The 12,607-nt window shown below is 50.8% G+C and overlaps 1 protein-coding gene across 1 annotated transcript in view; it reads left to right on the top strand.

Annotated features, from left to right (window-relative positions):
* Positions 1-12,607, top strand: part of DYNC1LI2 (dynein cytoplasmic 1 light intermediate chain 2) — a 43,136-nt gene that overhangs the window by 16,408 nt on the left and 14,121 nt on the right. The window contains exons 4-7 of the mRNA XM_077450653.1: positions 2,041-2,271; positions 5,669-5,841; positions 8,813-8,906; positions 10,741-10,876. Coding sequence (XP_077306779.1) covers positions 2,041-2,271; positions 5,669-5,841; positions 8,813-8,906; positions 10,741-10,876 — 634 coding nt within the window. The remainder of the gene's footprint in view (positions 1-2,040; positions 2,272-5,668; positions 5,842-8,812; positions 8,907-10,740; positions 10,877-12,607) is intronic.

Below are 12,607 nucleotides of genomic sequence, written 5' to 3'. Positions count from 1 at the left end.
TCATTGCTGGGAGGTTCCGGCAGCTCGGTGACATGTAAGGCGTTGGGTCGTTGCCGGGAGGTTCCGGTGGCTCGGTGACATGTAAGGCGTTGGGTCGTTGCCGGGAGGTTCCGGTGGCTCGGTGACATGTAAGGCGTTGGGTCATTGCTGGGAGGTTCCGGTGGCTCGGTGACATGTAAGGCGTTGGGTCATTGCTGGGAGGTTCCGGGGGCTCGGTGACATGTAAGGCGTTGGGTCATTGCCGGGAGGTTCCGGGGGCTCGGTGACATGTAAGGCGTTGGGTCGTTGCTGGGAGGTTCCGGGGGCTCGGTGACATGTAAGGCGTTGGGTCGTTGCTGGGAGGTTCCGGGGGCTCGGTGACATGTAAGGCGTTGGGTCGTTGCTGGGAGGTTCCGGGGGCTCGGTGACATGTAAGGCGTTGGGTCGTTGCCGGGAGGTTCCGATGGCTCGGTGACATGTAAGGCGTTGGGTCGTTGCCGGGAGGTTCCGGTGGCGTTGGGTCGTTGCCGGGCTCCCGCTGTCACCAGTATAAGGATAGGATGCTCAGCCGCCCTCATTGCTTTGATCTGGCAGCTCCTGCCTTAGACTGTTTGCAGCGCGTGGCTTTGTGCCTCTTCCCAGCAAAGTGCCAACTATTCAGCACCCGGCGGTGCCAAGCAGCAGCTGCCGGACAAATGACGGGGAGATTGTCCCAATACAATGAGCCATTTATTGGCGGGATCCGGCACATGGCAGGCAGCGAGTTCTGTGTAAACATGAAGAGTTCCTCTACACCGAGCAAAGTCCAGTGTGGTGAAATACCGATCACTTCACCAATAAATCAACAAGAAATCTATAAAAAAATCTGAAGGTCCTCCCGCTAAATCCACCAGATATGAAGGAAAATATATAATATATACTATAGACCGCGAACATCTGACATCAGGACCTTCTTCACCTGACAATAAACCTTTGTGTGTTTTTCATTTAAACTAAAATAACAAACATCTCACACTTGCTCTGTAATGGTTTTGCACAGAGCAGCCCCAATCCTCCTTTTCTGGGGTCCCCCATCGGCGCTCCAGGCCCTTCCTCCCCCAGGGAAAGCCCCTGTGTGTGCTAGCTCCCGAGCCGCCCAGTCACATCTGTTTTTTACCTTCATGCATAGAATGTGTAAAACGGCAAGTAATTCTCTTAATTTGCAGAGATTTCCTCTCACTTCCTGTTTGTCTATGAGACAGGAAGTGAAGAGAAATCTCTGCAATGGGACACGGAGCCGGAAAAAAAAATCTGACTGGAGTTATAACCCTCTATTGCTCTAAGCAAGGGGTAAATTTATACTTGTGGTGGTTGGTGGAGGAAAAAGTGAACCTGTTGTTATTTTGCTCTCAGCCCAATCGCCCGTCCCCAGAGAGTGCCGCATGGTGAGAGAGAGAGAGAGACGTCTTCACGAGAGACCAGAACTTTAACACTTTCTGAATGTGTCACCTGGAGGAGGTCTTTAACCTCAATACCGGACCCCCCCCCCCCCCCCCGTACAAATACCCCCCCCATACATATGCCCCCCAAATCACCCCCAATTCACCCCCTCTGTACGAATCACCCCCCCCCCCCCCGTACAAACATCCCCCAATTCACCCCTTTTTGGAAAGTAGACAGTCTGAGGTATTTTTGGGGTCCATCACATAGAATGTGTTGGAGCCACAAGACTGACTGAGTAGAATTTTGATATTCTGGCAGCTAAAACTGTTTACATGAATGTGGATGATCGGCTGTAGTTCTGTATGGGAAGACGAGGCTTACAAAGAAACGATTTCTTCTAGTACAGGAAGCTTTCCTCCCCTCTCTTCTTTCCTCTGCGCTTTTATTTATTTTTTTGCTCGGCTCTTTTTTCCTTGGGGCTCTCTCCTTTTTATTTATTTTTTTTTTTTCCTTGGCTCTCTCCTTTGCTAGGCTCTTTTTTCCTTGGGGCTCTCTTTTTATTTATTTATTTTTTCCTCGGCCCGCTCTCCTTTCCTCAGCTCTCCTTTCCTGACGTCATGTCTTTGCTTCTCTCTGCAGATCACACACGCTGCAATGTCTGGATATTGGACGGGGATTTGCACCATAAAGGCCTTTTAAAATTTGCTGTATCGGCGGAGACGATGAGGGACACACTGGTGGTGTTTGTTGTGGACATGTCCCGGCCCTGGACTATAATGGAGTCATTGTTGAAGTGGGCCAGTGTCCTCCGAGAGCACATAGACCGGCTGAAGGTCCCACCCGAGGAGCTGAGAGACATGGAGCAAAAGAGTAAGTCCCCCCCCCCCCCCCCCCCCCCAGTGCTGTGTATGGAGGGACGCTGGATTTTCTTTGTAACTGCTGTCATTATTTCACTGCTTGTTAACTTGTGTGCTAAAAGGGGCTTCAGATGTGGCCCCTGACATCACCAAAGGGCCACACATAATGTTCAGTATATGTAATGCTGGAGAGGAGTGTCCGAGACTGCAGAGATTACCCCTAATTGCAGCCGGTCGGTTCCTGTGCAGTTGTGGCTGGAGAGGGGTAATTGTAGTCGGTTCCTGTGCAGTCGTGGCTGGGGAGGGGTAATTGTAGTCGGTTCCTGGGCAGTTGTGGCTGGGGAGGGGTAATTGTAGTCGGTTCCTGGGCAGTTGTGGCTGGGGAGGGGTAATTGCAGCCGGTTCCTGTGCAGTTGTGGCTGGGGAGGGGTAATTGCAGTCGGTTCCTGTGCAGTCGTGGCTAGGGAGGGGTAATTGCAGTCTGTTCCTGTGCAGTCGTGGCTGGGGAGGGGTAATTGCAGTCGGTTCCTGTGCAGTCGTGGCTGGGGAGGGGTAATTGCAGTCGGTTCCTGTGCAGTTGTGGCTGGAGAGGGGTAATTGTATTCGGTTCCTGTGCAGTCGTGGTGGGGGAGGGGTAATTGTAGTCGGTTCTCAGGCAATTTTGGTCGGGAGGGGTAATTCTATTCAGTTCCTGGGCAGTCGTGGCGGGGGAGGGGGTAATAGTTACAGATGTGTCTGGAATTGGCGCTTCATACTTTGCACAGATGTTTGGGAATATATGGAGGGAGAACTCCGCTGGAAGGGAGGTGACATTTTCCAGTGTGAGAGCCGCTCTGATCTCCTGGATGAAGAAGCGAAGGTACGATGTGATTGGACGGTTGGGAGATGGGCAGTGGAGACGGGGCGTTATTCTAGGGACTCGGCTGATTGGAAGGAGCGGTAAAGCACAACTGCTGGATATCAGTACAAAGGAGGGGGCGGGGCCTGGGGAGGAGGCGGAGCCTGAGGATGTGATCAGCCAATATGTCTCCTTCACCTTCAATAAATAACATAAATTGGCATCTTTTGCGCTGCAGCCGGTCAGGCTGTAATCAGTAGTAGTAGTAGTAGTTGTAATCAGCAGGTGGCGGGTGCAATGCCGGGATCCTGCACACTCTCAGTACACGGCCCGCCTGTTCCTCCTGTATGGACCCGCAGGTACTGAATGGCAGGAAGAATCAATGAGAGCCTCACCAGCGCCCCCTCGCAGCTCATTGAGAATTACAAGCTATATGACACAGAGGCAGAAGGTACTTGTAGTTCATCCATTCACAGAACTATGTGGGTGGAGCCTTGCGTGGTCACACTGGTTTTAAATTGTGACAGTGTGTGCGGGGAGATGATCCCTGCCTGTTGTCACAAGAAGAGGAGGCAGGAGCTGGAACATGTTAAATCTTCCACCCTGAATACTGTGTGCTATGGGGGGGTGCATGTGCGGGCATACTCCCACGCTAGGCTATGTGCATCCATAGACACACACACTCAGCACGGCTCGCCCCCAGCTCCCTCCTCACTGACCACAATGGCTCCCATTGCTCTGTCCTGTGAGTGGAGAGACATCCGGCACGGGGCTGATCCGGGGGCGGGGGTGGGGGGGAGTTTTAGCTCGGTGCAGGGAATGTCTGGCTTTGCAGAGCGCTCCTGTCAGAATACGGGGTCACGGAATTCCTGTTCATTGCTCCGGATTTTTATCCAGATGTTGCTGTGGTGCACCCTGCCCCTATTTATCGGTGATCCGGTCAGACCGCGGTCATCTCATGTCTGTGGGGGGGCCATAAAATCTCCATCAATATTTGTAACACTTCACACCTGCGCTCCATATAGAACATAAACAAGGACGCGTTTTCCTGGCTGCGGTTTTCCGGGTAGTTGATGAAATCTTCTGTGTGCAAATAATGAATGTTCTCTGCAAATATCGATCGCGGTGAATGTGTGTTTACCTGTCTGGCCTCTGTACAGCCGCCTTTGTTTGCCGGGTTCCGGGGTTGTTGTCTCTGAAAAGCAAACCGTTCAGTCAGCTTTCCAGTTACATCGGAAAAGCGACTTCCCAACTCGCCCAGATCGCTAATCCCTGCGTATCTACAGCGCTAGATGGGAAATGCAGCCCTGGCCACCTCATCCAGTCAGAGAACGCTTTGCATTGATTGGTAAAGGTGCAAGACATTCTCTGAATGGCGCCTATGGTGAGCGAGCGGCCCTGTCTTCTCTGTGCCGCAGAGGAGCGAGCGGCCCTGTCTTCTCTGTGCCGCAGAGGAGCGAGCGGCCCTGTCTTCTCTGTGCCGCAGAGGAGCGAGCGGCCCTGTCTTCTCTGTGCCGCAGAGGAGCGAGCGGCCCTGTCTTCTCTGTGCCGCAGAGGAGCGAGCGGCCCTGTCTTCTCTGTGCCGCAGAGGAGCGAGCGGCCCTGTCTTCTCTGTGCCGCAGAGGAGCGAGCGGCCCTGTCTTCTCTGTGCCGCAGAGGAGCGAGCGGCCCTGTCTTCTCTGTGCCGCAGAGGAGCGAGCGGCCCTGTCTTCTCTGTGCCGCAGAGGAGCGAGCGGCCCTGTCTTCTCTGTGCCGCAGAGGAGCGAGCGGCCCTGTCTTCTCTGTGCCGCAGAGGAGCGAGCGGCCCTGTCTTCTCTGTGCCGCAGAGGAGCGAGCGGCCCTGTCTTCTCTGTGCCGCAGAGGAGCGAGCGGCCCTGTCTTCTCTGTGCCGCAGAGGAGCGAGCGGCCCTGTCTTCTCTGTGCCGCAGAGGAGCGAGCGGCCCTGTCTTCTCTGTGCCGCAGAGGAGCGAGCGGCCCTGTCTTCTCTGTGCCGCAGAGGAGCGAGCGGCCCTGTCTTCTCTGTGCCGCAGAGGAGCGAGCGGCCCTGTCTTCTCTGCGCCGCAGAGGAGCGAGCGGCCCTGTCTTCTCTGCGCCGCAGAGGAGCGAGCGGCCCTGTCTTCTCTGCGCCGCAGAGGAGCGAGCGGCCCTGTCTTCTCTGCGCCGCAGAGGAGCGAGCGGCCCTGTCTTCTCTGCGCCGCAGAGGACCATGGACAGCCAGTGGGGTGCAGAAAAGATGGGGGGAGAAACTTTGGGATGATCCCAGCTGAAGATTTACCTCCAATTTGCCTAAAATTTTGGGGTGACCCCGGAGTAAGCTCACAAATCTGGTGCCCCGCCGCCATGTGGCATGTGCCCCGTGTTACAGGAAGTGTTGATGACGCTGGAATATACAAACTGAGCTTCCAGTGTGTGCCAGTCCTTATTACCCCCCCCCCCCCGCCACCTCCCCCCCATTATCAGCTGCTGGTTGTGGTAGTTGAGGGAATGGCTCCTCCGCTGCCCCCCTTCTGAGTAGATCTGAGACTTCCATCTCAATGTCACTTCATTCAGCTTGTTGGTTTGATCTTTGCAGTTGTGAGAGACTTCCAGGAATATGTGGAGCCGGAAGACGCGTCGTCATTGAGTTCTCCACAGAGAAGAGTGCCTACAACCTCCAGTCCAGAGGACGAGAACATCATCCTTCCTCTCGGGGACAACGTTCTCACCCACAACCTCGGCATCCCCGTGCTTGTCGTTTGCACCAAGGTCAGTTCTTTGCTGCGGTCATACAATGCAGCTATGGGAGGGCATGCTGACATCCATCTTAACTTACAAGGGCCACATCTGTAACCACAAGTAGAGCCAGGGGCCAAAACCACACAACAGTCTTTCATTCTTCTTGATGGTTGGACCACCTATGATTGGTTAGTCACCAGCAAACCCTAAGGCCCCGCTCTCGTAGGCGGAGTTCCAGGCCTTTTTTGTTTTGTTTATTAAAAGTTACCAGGTACACTTTATTTAGCTGCTGAATCTGGTGACTTTTAATAAACGGACACTTACCTGTCCCACGGCCCAGTGATGTGGCCACACAGAGCCTCACTCCTCTCCCCCTCCTCTCCGCGGAGCCTCCATTGAAACTGTGGGCACCCGGCCGTGACAACTTGTGGCTTCACAACCGGGGGGTGTACTGCACATGCACAAGGCACGCTCTCCAATTGGACAGGCAATCTTCTGGGACCTGTGACTTGTCCCAAAAGGTTGCCGAGAGGGAGGAGCCACCTAGGGGGAGAGGAGGAGTCTTCTAGGCGGCCTGGAGACTGAACAAGGAAGTGGGACAGGAAGTCCCACTGAAAACTAAGCAACCCCCCCAAAATAAATGACATGTAAGGGGGCGAGGAGTGCTTAAAGCTGAAGCTTCACTTTTGGGTGGAACGTAAAACAAAGGGAGATTCCCCCACTCTATTTGTCCTGCTTACTATTGTCATTGAAAGGGAAAGTAAAACAAAATCCCAAATTTTGAGTTGTCAAAAGAAAAGTAATGGAGGGGACCTGGGGGGGGGGGGGGGGGGGGTCCATTACAAATTCCCTTCATTTGCAGAGTTTTCCTCTCACTTCCTGTTTGGCTAGTGAAGGGAAATCTCTGCAAAGGGCCACAGATGGCACAAACAAATCTGACCGGGGCTATAACACAACACCCCAATAACCCCCAAGACCCCCCCCACCCCCCCACTCTACAAAATCGAGAAAAAAAAAGTTTTGCCCATAGCTCTCCGTGTGATGGGCCGTGTTCTCCCGCATGGGATGAACGGATGTTCTGTGTATTCACACCATATAAACAGAGGCCGGCACTCCCGTGTATCCGTGTTCATTTTGGCAGCAAGTTTCAATTTCGTTTTAGTCTTAGGACTAAAATTGCATTTTAGTTTTAGTCCCATTTTAGTCTATTGCAATGGTTTTAGTCGTATTTAGTTGACTAAATCTCCAGTACATTTTTTTCGACTAAAACGCATTATAGTCGTCTATTTACACCCATTCGATTTTAAATTGTAACGCATTCGTTAACATTTCTCTACAATTTCCAAACTCATTATATACGGCTGGAGTGAAAAATCTCATCTGTTGTTATTGATGGTATTGAGGTGTGAACATGCACTACAGACCAGTGTTCATTTTGAAGTCAAATTTCAATTCAGTTTGTCTTAGTCTTTTGACTAAAACGCCATTTTAGTTTTAGTCGTATTTTAGTCTTCTCAATTGTTTTAGTCGTATTTTAGTCAACTAAAATAATATTCATTTAGTTGTCCAAAATGTTTTTACTTGTTTTAGTTGACAAAATGAACACTGCGGTGTATGCTCTGCAATCTCTGTTTATTGGTGGGTGACCAATGACGGCCATAAATGTCAACGCGTTTCAGCCAAGCTAGACTTATTCATGACCTGTTCCAGGCAGTCCCATTCGTGTCACTGGCTGCATGGACATGTGCGCTGCTCCCGATTTGGCATCCATGTGGTTGTGTGTTGCTGAACTCACGCTGCAATTGAGGACACGCACCCACATGGATGTAAAGTGGGGAGCAGTGGCTGTGTCCATGCTTGATATAGAAGGGACTGCCTGCATGAAGATGTACATCCTGTGTGAGCTGACATGGAGCTTCACATGGCTGTAAGAGAATAGCTTCAGTCTGCACTGCTCTGCCATTCACAGGGAACTTTGTATTTTATGAATGATGTCATCTGCCCGCCTCTCTACCTCAGCCAATCAGAGGAAGCTTTTCTCAACTCTCATCCCACTGTGGGATCACAGCGCTGTATACTGTATATAGCTCAGGCTCCGTACAGATTATACAACACTCACAGCTACTTGTTCACACCGGTGCGATTGTCACGTGATTTGACAATTCCAATTCGCATGGCAAGATGCAGCCCATTGCTGGCAATGAAACTGTTCAAATCTCCACGAATCGTGTCGCAGCGACATTGGAAAAAAGGTTCCTGGACTACTTTTTTCCAATTTCATTGCGACTGGCATGGACTTTTGTTAAATGAAACCGCAATGAATTGGGAGGTGCAAATTGCTGATCTGCAGCTTTGAAATCGCTCTGAAGCAGCACAATTCCCGGGCTCAGGCTTCACGCACACTGGCAGCTCTTACACTGAGTTTAGGAGCTTTTGCCATTTATTTTCTTGCCAAAGCCCCTGAACTCCTCTCCATAGAGGCCTCTCTGTCATTGTATATACATTGACTTTAGGCAGAGCTTGGCCACTGCTGCCTTTTAGGTGAGCTGCAACCTCCCTCTTCTGAACGCAGGAGAATAGCATTCAGGAAAGGAATGTTTTGACTGCAGGAAAACGCAGCAAAACTGCGGCAAAAAACGCGTCAGTAAGCGTAGGGCAGTGTATATGAAGCCTAATCGTTCGTTGGGATCAGCTTAGTCCAAACAAACTAAACTTCACTAAAATCTGCAAATTATCTTCACACCTGATAGAGGTTCAGCTCTTCACCTATCCTGCCATCCGGTACGGCCTCCTTACTGGTTATTAATACTCCTATGGGGAGGACTGATAGCATCATATAAAAGATGAGCAATGTGGGTGATGTCAGGTAAGTGATTGGATGGGGGAGGGGATGTTTCCTGTCTGTGTTGCACTGTGCTGCCCGTGGTGATCAGTCCATGAATCTCATCCAATGAAATGTGGGAAGAGGTGGTGACTGTGACTTTGTCTCGTCCTGTCGCAGTGTGACGCGGTCAGCGTGCTGGAAAAGGAACACGACTACAGAGAGGAGCACTTTGACTTCATCCAGTCCCACATCCGGAGGTTCTGCCTGCAGTGTATCCTTTCCAGTGCCAAGTGATGGAGCGGGAAGCTCTATAACAGGGATATGCAATCAGCGGACCTGCAGCTGTTGCAAAACGACAAGTCCCATCATGCCTCTGTCTCTGTGTGTCATGCTTGTGGCTGTAAGAGTCTTGCTATGCCTCATGGGACTTGTAGTTCTGCAACAGCTGGAGGTCCGCTAATTGCATATGCCCGCTCTATAACATCCAATCATTCAATTCTCTAGGCAGAATGTAAAGTGGGATTGGTCAGCAGCTCTGTGGCTGGATCGTTTGCCCCTTTTATGAGATGAGTACCCCCCCCAGCTTTATTTTATTCCGTGCCTGAATATCATTTCTGAATACTTAGAACAGGGAAGGAGCGGTGCCATAATTCCTGAATGACCCCCTTATGATTGGCCCACTTCAGTGACTGCTTCCTGGCAGGATCGCTCAGGGGGATTCGGACCCCGGATCTGAGCTCCTCCATCGCTGCCGTGTTCGGATAATGGGAGAGAAAATAAACTGCAAGTATTTTTGGTTGGGGTTATTGGCCAATCATTGACCCAGTGCTGTGAGAGGGGGGTGTAGAGAGCCCTGCCTGTCACATAGAGATTCCTATCTATCCGCCCTCCTGGGGGCTGAATTGAGTAATGGGGGGGGGGGGGGGGGCAGCTACCGTACACCGGCAGGTCTGGCCTGTCAAGCTGATGGCCAGGCTTTATAAATGGGGGGAGGAGCCCATAAACTCCTAAGGCCTCCTGCAGACCCCCTGTGTTGTGGTAACACCCAGCACTTACATTGGGCGCCTTACTAGGGCACTCCAGTGTACAAATACAGCCTGGACCTGCCCTGCGGCAACACAAAACATGCCGTGCATTGAGGTGTGACACATTCTTTTGGTGCATTGCAGCCCATTCCACATAATTCTATTGCATTGTCAGCCATTCACAGTGTTGTGAAAAAGTATTTCCCCCCCTTCCTGATTTATTTATTAATTTTATAAATTTGCATATTTATCTTGGGGATAATGAAGATGTTTTTTGGTAAATGTGAGATGAGCCTTTGTGTTCTTTTGGGTCAGCGGTGGCTTTGGCCTTGGAACTCTCCCATGGACGCCATTTTTGCCCGGTCTCTTTCTTATTGGTGAATGATGAACACTGACCTTACCTGAGGTAAGTGAGGTCTGCAGGTCCTGGATGAGTCCTTGTTCTCTGAGTCATTTTGGTTGGCCGGCCACTCGCTACTGGGAAGGTTCTCCACTGTCCAAGTGGTCTCCATTGGTGGATAATGTCCCTCCCTTAGAGGCCATAGACATGTCTGTGTAACCCTTTCCAGAATGATACATGTCAGTGACTTTGTTTCTCATCTGTTCTCGAGTTTCTTCATGATATGTTGCTTTTTGAATTTTTATAGCGTTTTTTTTTTTTTCTTTTTTTTTTTTTGACAGTTTTTCTATTTGAGCAATTTCATAAATCAACAGGTCTGGCAGTAATCAGGCCTGGGTGTGGCAAATTCAATTTAACTCCACTTTCCAAAAAATGTGTGTTAGTCACAGTTCATTCATGAATGTTTGTGTGTAGGGGGGGGGGGGGCAATTACTTTTTCACATACTGTAAGGCCAGGCAGGATTGGACGGCTTTTCCCTTAGTTGCAATCATCATTTAAAAACATTTTGTATTTCATCGGGTTATCTTTGTGTAATATTAATATTTGTGTGACAAATATATGCAAAAAAATCAGGAAGGGGGTAAATACATTTTGTGGTTTGTACTTCCCCTTGATGTGTGGATTTCGGTACTTTCCACCCTCTTCCCTGCTGTGGATTTGTCCTCAATGTATCTGACAGACGGCGCGGCCTTAATATATTCTTCTGTCAAAGAAGAGAAGAACCTGGACTTGCTGTACAAGTACATCGTCCATAAAATGTACGGATTTCACTTCAGTACTTCTGCCTTGGTGGTGGAGAAGGACGCCGTCTTCATGTAAGTCATTCATTATGTTTACTCCATTCACACTTCCTAAAATGTGTGTGACGTGTGCAGGGTGTTTACTAAACGGTGGAGGATAAAGTGAATAGAATGGCTGCATGCCTTAAAGGATAAGTTCACCTTTTATAAAAATAAAAAAAAATAAAGTAAAGCATTATACCTGTGATCCGACTGACTGAGAGTCCACTGTCTGTACCTGTGATCCGGATCCTGCAGACTCTGTCCGCTGTCTGTACCTGTGATCCGGATCCTGCACACTCTCAGTCCGCTGTCTGTCTGTACCTGTGATCCGGATCCTGCACACTCTCAGTCCGCTGTCTGTCTGTACCTGTGATCCGGATCCTGCACACTCTCAGTCCGCTGTCTGTCTGTACCTGTGATCCGGATACTGCAGACTCTCAGTCCGCTGTCTGTACCTGTGATCCGGACAGTCTGTGAATGGCAGGAAGGTGATCTATAAGAACACTCGCCAGCACCCCCACAGTTCATTGAGAACTACAAACCGCTGAATGATGGGGCTGTGTGGGCGGAGCCCCACGTGACAGCACTGTTTTTAAATTGAGAGCCTGCCCACTTTTCACGGGGGGGGGGGGGGGGGGATTGGGGAGAGGATCACCTGCCCACTGTGACAGGGGGGGGGGTTCGGGGAGAGGATCGCCTGCCCACTGTGACAGGGAGGGGGGGTTTGGGGAGAGGATCACCTGCCCACTGTGACAGGGGGGGGGGTTCGGGGAGAGGATCGCCTGCCCACTGTGACAGGGAGGGGGGGTTTGGGGAGAGGATCGCCTGCCCACTGTCACAGGGAGGGGGGATTGGGGAAAGGACCGCCTGCCCACTGTTACATGGAGGGGGGGATAGGGGAGAGGATCGCCTCCCCACTGTTGCAAGGAGGGGGGAGGATTGGGGAGAGGATCGCCTGCCCACTGTCACAGGGAGGGGGGGATTGGGGAGAGGATCGCCTGCCCACTGTCACAGGGAGGGGGGGTTTCGGGGAGAGGATCGCCTGCCCACTGTCACAGGGAGGGGGGGTCGGGGAGAGGATCGACCTGCCCACTGTCACAGGGTGGGGAGGTTCGGGGAAAGAACCGCCTCCCCACTGTTGCAAGGAGGGGGGATCGGGGAAAGGATGCCGGAACTGGAACATGAAAATAAAAATGGAGGATCTCATTGTGCCCTAAATAAATGACTTGGTGAGTCAAAAGAGTTGGTGATTCTGATAAACCATCAATTCAATAACAAATCACTAAATATTTTCACATAAACAGAATAAAAAATATATTGTGCAACATGGGCAAAAAAAGTCCAAAGTGAATATCTAAGTCTCTGATTTTAATAATATTTATAAGGTGACTTTCAATTCCTCTTACTCCAATATGTTCAGTGACTCCCACCACCAACACACGCATGCGCTCCCCTTCAGGGATGGACCTACAAATAATCAGGTCACTCACACTTCCCCTCTCCAGGATTATGCTCCTATTCCACTCCGCCTAATCCGTCTCTCCACACTTTCCTTCTGTGGAGTCTCAGCATTGGATAAACTGTATCCACTTAAGTAGGTGTATAGCCCTTTAAGGGATCCTGGCTCTCCCTACAACCAAGCCCCCACAACACAGGGGTCCCATATAGTGTAGTAAGTTGGAAAAGTAAAATTGCACCTACATAAATAAAACAAGAGACATGAGAATGCCAGCTGGGCCATGGGCCCTGTGTCACTTCCGGTTT

This window comes from Lithobates pipiens, unplaced genomic scaffold (genome assembly GCF_037356315.1).
Source record: "Lithobates pipiens isolate NorthernLeopardFrog02 unplaced genomic scaffold, aLitPip1_a1.2 Scaffold_10, whole genome shotgun sequence".
Taxonomy (NCBI): domain Eukaryota; kingdom Metazoa; phylum Chordata; class Amphibia; order Anura; family Ranidae; genus Lithobates; species Lithobates pipiens.
This window is presented reverse-complemented; position numbering and strand designations above follow the sequence as displayed.